Here is a 7,776-nt window from a genome sequence, read left to right as displayed (position 1 = left end):
GCATGGCTTCATCTACCCCTTTCCGAATGTTGCTCGGGGGAAACACAGAAACACACAAAGGCTCTGCATTTGCTCTATTCGTTCGGTACATACAGTATGCGTACCAAACCTTAAAACCTGTACCAAACATTTTTAGTACAAATACATGTACCATTACACTTCTAATATCTATCCATTTAGCTGTTTGTTTCCAGATTATTATATGTCTGTTTGTCGATTTCAAGTATATTGCCTTAACCACCTGTCTAAAATGTATTTTTTATAGTGCTGAACTGGCTTGGACTACCATAATTACCTGAATTACCTGAGAGAGTACAGCTGCTATTTTTAACCAGGATATTTTGAACCTAAATCTGCATTTATCCATAAAAGGTGTTTTTTGACTGAACCTAATTTCCCTTCTTTTCATCTTATTTTGATTGAAAGTTTACTTTTTATTAATCTACATCAATGCCTGTGCTGTTTTATTATTGTACATGTGTTGGTTGCCTGGTGTGTGTTTTTGATTAATTTTTGGCTTCAGACATGCCATAAAGATTAGATTTGACAGGTCTCCTCCCAGGTTGGCCAGCAGGTGTTAATTTATGATTGTTTAATTTTCTGTCCAAAATGTCCAAAGCAGTAATGTAATTGATTAGGTAAGAATTTGTGGGAATTGGTATAGATTCCCTTGTCACAATTGACCAGCATAGTGGGACTGTTTCTAAAGTGCAGTATAATCTCAGCCACAGTAGGTTTAGGTTTGGTGTCAACATTGGTACTGTAGGGACCAAATCAGCCCCGAGCCCCTTGCCCCCCTAAACACATGGTACTTCCTCAACATTGGTAGGGACATGTCCCTACCATCCAAACTCAAATTTATGTCATTAGAAAAAAATATGAGATTTACTTTATTTGTGATTTTCTTTTAATGGAACTTTCAAGTAGGCTGGGAGCAGTACAATGCATTGCAACTTGAGTTTGTCTGTTTAACATTTGAAGGCATGTGTTTTGTTCTGCCAAGAATCTGAAATTCGAGTACTCTAAAGATTGCAGCATGAAATACGATCGTGACTGGAAAGACTCTTCTAATCACCTAATCTCTCTTTTACAAGGTCAGTCTTTCAATGCCTGCTTGCAGAAAAGTTTTTTTGGAATGGACACAGAGCTATGTGGTCAGAAAGCAGGGGTGTTGTTGTCTTTTCTGTTCTGTTTTATACAGAAAAGTTGGACTCTGCAGCAAAACATCTATTTAGAAACACAAACATTGCAATCACAGTTGTTTATAGTGACACAGTCATGTACATTCACAACACCGGTAGACAGACAGATTGTGAACCATAACTATGATGGTGAGTTTTTTTTTTTCCTGTCCAGCCTACAAATTTATGTAATTGATCTCATATTCTGATATCTTGCCAGGCAGGACTGGGTCACTTGCAATCAGACATGTAATTGGAACACTGCCTAAATAGCCTGCCAGTGCCTTTAGTGTTTTTAATAAATGTCAGATAATATTTTCTTTCAGCTAAATATGGAGGATTGGTGGTGGTGCAACTAATGTCAATGGGGACCAAGGGGGAGGGGTTCAGCCAATGAATGCTTTGAAATACTTTGCATAGATTTCTGCATCATCCTTTAAGTAAAACTGGTTCAATGTGAACTTCCTGAAAGCACCACAAACTTTGGACTGACTGCTTACAGCTGGACAGTAGTTGGTAGACATTTTCTTTCCAAGCTCTGAGGTCTCATCAGTTCATCACCATGGTAATGTTCTTTATAGGAATATATGAAAGATGGGCAAAAATGAATTTTCCTGATTTTAGAGATGTGCACGTTGCTTTCTGATGTCTGGTGTAGACTCAGCTGCAGTATCAGTTGACAAAGGGTTTTTAACTGGGTTATCTAAGTGACTGAAACTAAGGATGAGTTGAAATATTATTTTACAAAAGTTGTTTCCTTCTGGCTAAGGTTTCTTCAGTTTACATTGTCCTGTGGAATATGACCAATGTGTATTATTCAAATATGAAGTGCATGTACAAATTTAATGGCATTTGTTTAGGATGGAGCACTGGCTCATTTATTTATACTCCTAATTATACTTACTTCTTTGATTAAGGTATTAGATGTATTGTTTTTTTTTTTTGTAAACAGGTCACAGAATCATTAGATATAAACCCTAAAGATTGAGTAAAGACTGATTTGGATAATATTAGTAATAGTACATATTTTCAGGCAATATGACATTGTTAGAAGTGCCAAGAGGAGTTATAAACATTACCTGTTGATTAGTGGTTATATAGTCCCTATAATGTTAGGGTTAGGGTGGGTTAGGTCTGGTCAGGCTACTTACTAGATAAGTCTGTTAAATTACCATAGAAACCATCAACAGACATTTGCATTTTGAAAACCAAGAAAAATTAGCTGATTAGAATGACTGCTTATTTATGAGCAAGAAGTCACACAGGTTTTTACATTAGCATGTTTAATAAAACATTAAAATGCATTAATATAGAACTTTTATTAGGCTGAACTTACAGGAATATAATCAACACCCACATGACATGTCTGGGCCAATAAGAGAATTATATTTACCAATGCCATGGCATAAAATACAATAATTTCAAACTGGAAAATTTAGGAAGTTTACAATGCTTTAAGATAACTTAAGATACACATGTGGCTAAGAGAAAACATTACAGTATAATAATATTCATTGTGGTACATTTTTTTAACACAATGAATATTTTGATGACTATGATAAGTTTTTATAATAATTTAAAAAGTGATCTGCAGTTTGGAATTATTCTGCAATTAAAATGGTAAACTGAAAGCTCTATATTTATTCCTGGCAAATGACTACATATTAATTAAAATTATCCATCCGACTTTTAACCACTTTTCCTGGTCAGGATTGCTGGGGAATTATAACCATCCAACCATCCATCCATCCATCCATCTACTTACTCTGGTCAGGGTCACAGCCTGGAGCCTGCAGGCACTTACACACTATGGGCAATTTAGATGTACCAGTTAGCTTAAATGCAAGTCTTTGCAATGCAGGAGGAAATCCAATTCAGGTGCATGTCTTTGAAAGAAAGTGAAGCAGCAGGAAGAAACTAAGGGGGTCTGAGGCAACAATGTTACCCCGCTGACAATGACTTTATTTCTGAAAGAAAAAGAAAGCTAACAAGGTTTTTTAACTTTGGAATATGGACAATGTTTTGTATTCATGCATTCAATTTAAAACCGCACTTAATTGACATAAATCTGCAGCTTAGCGATTATAAAACATGTATGAATAACATTGAAAAGCACAAGTGGTTGAATTAGTGCTGAGGGTTGATGTCCTAACAATGACAGGGACGTCAAGGAGCAGGTGTACATTTGCCCAGACATTAGGAAACAACAACTGTTCTATATAATCATTATTCAATGCAAAAAATAAAATAACCTTAATTGTGCCACATTGTTCTTTTCCACCCAAGTTGTACAGTATTCCATCCAGGACTGTGATTAGCCAGATATTTGAGACGTCGTGTATCCCTTAGGAACAAAGGCTCCCCGATCCCTCGAATATCACCATCACGCAGTTGCGTCAATAAAACATTTGAATTATACATGGGTTTGATTGCTCATAGTGTGGTGTCTCCAACCCCAGCCAACTGATGCGCAGACTGATGCTCGCTCCTTCCTGAGTGAGGATATGATAGCCGGTGAGTGGCCATTAATTAGCATGTTTGAAGCAACACATTTTGTATCATTTTCATGCATTTTCCTTATACATTTTTAAAATAACACATCTTCCCAAGACGTGGCACAGACTCAGAATTTGTTTGATTATTTTACCTAGTCTTTCGAAATGGGTATTTCTTACTTAATTATATCGAGCCAGTGCTTGTTTGGGGTATGAAAATACAAGAATGAGATTTGGCTATTATTAATTTCCTTCAGTGTTTGGTATATCCCTTGTTCACTGAGGGTAAAATATATTTGATATCCTCATTGCAGAGTTTAAGGCAGCTTTCGATATGTTTGACTCTGATGGTGGGGGTGACATCAGCACCAAAGAGCTGGGTACAGTGATGAGGATGCTGGGACAAAATCCCTCCCGAGAGGAGCTGGACGCTATTATTGAGGATGTAGATGAGGATGGTAAGTCTGCTACTCACAAGTCACTTTTTTAGCCTGCAGTTTCATTTTTCTGTACTACTTGCTGTGTACTGTTGTATAAAACAACTGTTGTGTAAAAGGAAGCGGAACAATTGACTTTGAGGAGTTCCTGGTGATGATGGTGCAGCAGCTGAAGGAAGACCAGGCTGGAAAGACCGAGGAGGAGTTGTCAGAATGCTTCCGTATTTTCGATAAGTACGTTACTAGGTTCTGGCTGTTGCCATGATTACAGTGCACTATGCATCGTTTTTATGTTATAGACATAATCACTGTAAGGAGTTGATTAGGCATACAGTAAGTGCAGCTAGGCTGGGGTTCCTATGAATGTCCAGTACAAGTATAAGCTGTATTAGAGCAAGCGCTACACAACAATTTCTAACAACAAAGAACCAAATAAGACTAGTCAAGTACCAGTAATGCAACATTTAAGAACATTCAGGGAACACGGAAAGACATCAAGCTAGGAGGTATTCCTGGAACAGATGGGGCTTGGTTTCTTGTGAAGAGGGAATCTGAGGGCCAGGTGTAGTTTGGAAACTCATTCCACCATTGGGAAACCACACGTGAGAAACATCTGGAGTGAAACTTCTCGCATGGTATACAGTAGGAATCTCCAAGCAACATTGACTTTGTGAATGAAGAGAGGAAGATGGGATGGGGCAATTAAAATTTGTACCATCGCCACGCCCAGTCAAGAAATTTTAATGTCACCATCTCAAATTCTAAAAACCCATATGGACATTGAGGTGACAGAGACAGTAACTGTTCTGTGTATATGTCAGGGCACCTGGGTTTAACCAAAACCAAATACCCAGACCATATAGTGGAGTTAAACAGGACCAGCAGGGTTTCATTAATGAAAGAGTCTCTGTCTGTTTCCGTAGTGACTAGCTGTATAAGGCTTTTGGTTGCTGTGGAAACACAGATTACCCAAACCCAATCAAATATCATTGCTGTGCATAAGATATATAATATCTTGTTTAGTTTATATTAGTTTGGTCTTAGAGGAATGTCATATGAGGAAAGGTTAGTTGAGTTAAATCTGTTCAGCCTCAAGCAAAGGAGACTGAGGGGGGACATGATCCAGGTCTATAAGATTCCAACGGGTTTGGATGCTGTTCAACCAAATAGTTACTTCAGCATTAGTTCAAATACAAGAATTGGTGGCCATAGGTGGAAATTAGCAGGAGAACATTTCAAACTGGATTTAAGGAAGCACTTCTTTACACAGCCTGTAGTCAGAGTATGGAATAGTCTTCCTGATAACGTAGTGCAAGCTGAATCCTTGGGTTCCTTTAAATCAGAGCTAGATAAGATTTTAACGACTCTGAGCTATTAGTTCTCCCCAAGCGAGCTCGATGGGCCGAATGGCCTCCTCTCATTTGTATAGTTCTTATGTTCTTGGAATGTTATATGTTATAGTTCTTATGTTCTTATGTTATTGATCATATTTCATAGAGAAAAAAATAGATAATGTGCTGCTAGTTATTTGAATAATGAGATGAGATAAGATATCGTAAGATATACTTGAACCCAGGGATAAAGTGCATAGATACAGATATAGTGTGATCCAAAGTGCAAAGACACTACACATAATGAATGCAAACAAGTACATATAAGTACAAATAGTTCAAATGCGCACTGTTTTGATTTTCAGCAGGTTGTGTATATATATATATTCATATATAGACACACATGTGTGTGTGTGTATATATATATGTGTGTGTGTGTGTGTGTGTGTCTGTGTGTAAAACAACAGATTTACTAAACAGGTTACTATTTTCTTACTTGTCTTTGTCTTTTACTGCAGGAATGGTGATGGTTTCATTGACCGTGAGGAGTTTGGAGATATCTTGCGCTCCATTGCAGAACCTTTGGCTGAGGATGAAATCAATGAACTCATGTCTGATGCCGATAAAAACAATGATAGCAAGATTGACTTTGATGGTGAAACACTCACTCTTTCTAATGTGCTACATAAATTGCATTTGAAATGTAATCTCTGTGGCATCTAAATATATGCCAGCTTAAAACAAAGATTCTAATGTTTTTAATCATTAGTATGAAATGTCACACAAATAATCACTAATTTGTAGTTGCCATTATAAATGAGATTGATCACATGGTTTCCATGGTGACTTAAACATAGATTATATATATATAATGCATGTTCACATGTAAGGTCAGCTCTATATTCAGTAAATTTGATTAATTGTTACTTTCATAACTGGACGTTTTCCTGGTGAGCCAATGGGTTTGTGAGGTGACAGAATAACCCACCTCCACCCCCCCGTCTCCCAACCCAGCAAAATTTAATGCAGAGGACATGAAATCCAGCCCTGTTACTCTAACTCAAGTGAGTTGTAATGTGGCTTGGCAGTGGTCGCTTCATTCACTGATTCATTCATTTTCTTGTCTTTTTCCAGAGTGGCTGAAAATGATGGAAAACATACAATGATTGAGACATTCTCCTATAATTATCTGGCATATGATTTGAAGAATACCGCAGAAAAAAGGCATATATTAGAGAAAGTTGTACATGTATAGCATATTCCAAAGATAACTTAATAAAAGGACAGAATCTATGATAGATCCATCTTAGAAGTCATAGTATCTTTCACAGTCTAATTCAGATATATCATGCATGGAATCATGTACTGAGGTGAAATCTCATTCTTGTTAGTTATAATGTAAATGAGAAAGTAATAAATAGAATACAAATACTGAGACATAAACAATAGAAACCTGACAGTTTAAGATATGGACATGAAGTCATAGATGCAGAATTACAATTACAAAAAAGTAAATTGGCATGGAAGCAGAACATGCAATAAATGAATAGGTGTATTTTCAGAGTTATGAGTCTAGACTGGGAGAGGCCAGAGTGTTCAGAAGTTGAATGATCTGAGGGGAAAAAAGCTGTTCTTCACAGTGTGCCTATTTCTGGCATTTCAGGATATAAATAAACCTTTTTCCCAGTCCAAGACATCAAGATGTGAGCTTCCCTGAAACAGTAGCAGACAGAGTACAGTGTCCAAATAAAATGCTACAGGGCCAAGGTGAAGGGAACCCAAATATCTCCAGCATCAACAGTAGTGTTAGAAGGCCCCCTTTTATTTGAACCTTTCTTAGTATTCCTTGACATTTTGTATTAGCTTCAAAACTCTGAAAAGTTCCGCACAACCTACTCTTCTTGGAACACTGCACAAGGACCACCAACATAGCTGATTCAGGTTGAGAATGTTTGAAAATTCATCATGAAGCTAACATGGACACATGAATGTCTGTCACAAACTCTATCCATCCATCTTGTAAGCCCTTGTCCTGACCAGAGTCACTGTTAGCCTGGAGCCTACGCCAGGCAGCACAGGACACAAGGCAGGAGTGCACCCTGGACCAGATGCCAGTTACTCAAACCAAACAATAATCTTACTTTGTACATTTCTAGATATTTTTCTGTTTATTAACATTCTTCAGTGCCACACAACCAGGGTTGGAAATACATTTTTTTCAGTGTGGCCATTCAGTCTTCAGTATGATGCAGTGCCATACAACAGGGAGGGTCTGGACAGGAAAGGTCAGAGATATTTTTGGTCCAGAAGTAGAGGTTGCTCAGAGAAACAG

General features: G+C 37.5%; 1 protein-coding gene across 1 annotated transcript; it reads left to right on the top strand.

Moving 5' to 3' along the window:
- Window positions 1–1,593: 1,593 nt before the first annotated feature.
- LOC111851888 (troponin C, skeletal muscle-like) lies at window positions 1,594–7,138 on the top strand. Its single transcript, XM_023827218.2, has 6 exons — window positions 1,594–1,746; window positions 3,641–3,695; window positions 3,991–4,134; window positions 4,233–4,347; window positions 5,963–6,099; window positions 6,579–7,138. The coding sequence occupies exons 1-6, from the start codon at window positions 1,744–1,746 to the stop codon at window positions 6,608–6,610; spliced, it is 486 nt and encodes a 161-aa protein (XP_023682986.1). The 5' UTR covers window positions 1,594–1,743; the 3' UTR covers window positions 6,611–7,138.
- Window positions 7,139–7,776: the final 638 nt, after the last annotated feature.

The sequence above is a fragment of the Paramormyrops kingsleyae genome, chromosome 6, assembly GCF_048594095.1.
Source record: "Paramormyrops kingsleyae isolate MSU_618 chromosome 6, PKINGS_0.4, whole genome shotgun sequence".
NCBI classification, from domain to species: domain Eukaryota; kingdom Metazoa; phylum Chordata; class Actinopteri; order Osteoglossiformes; family Mormyridae; genus Paramormyrops; species Paramormyrops kingsleyae.
Note: the sequence above shows the minus strand (reverse complement) of the source record. Positions and strands in the feature narration are given on the sequence as shown.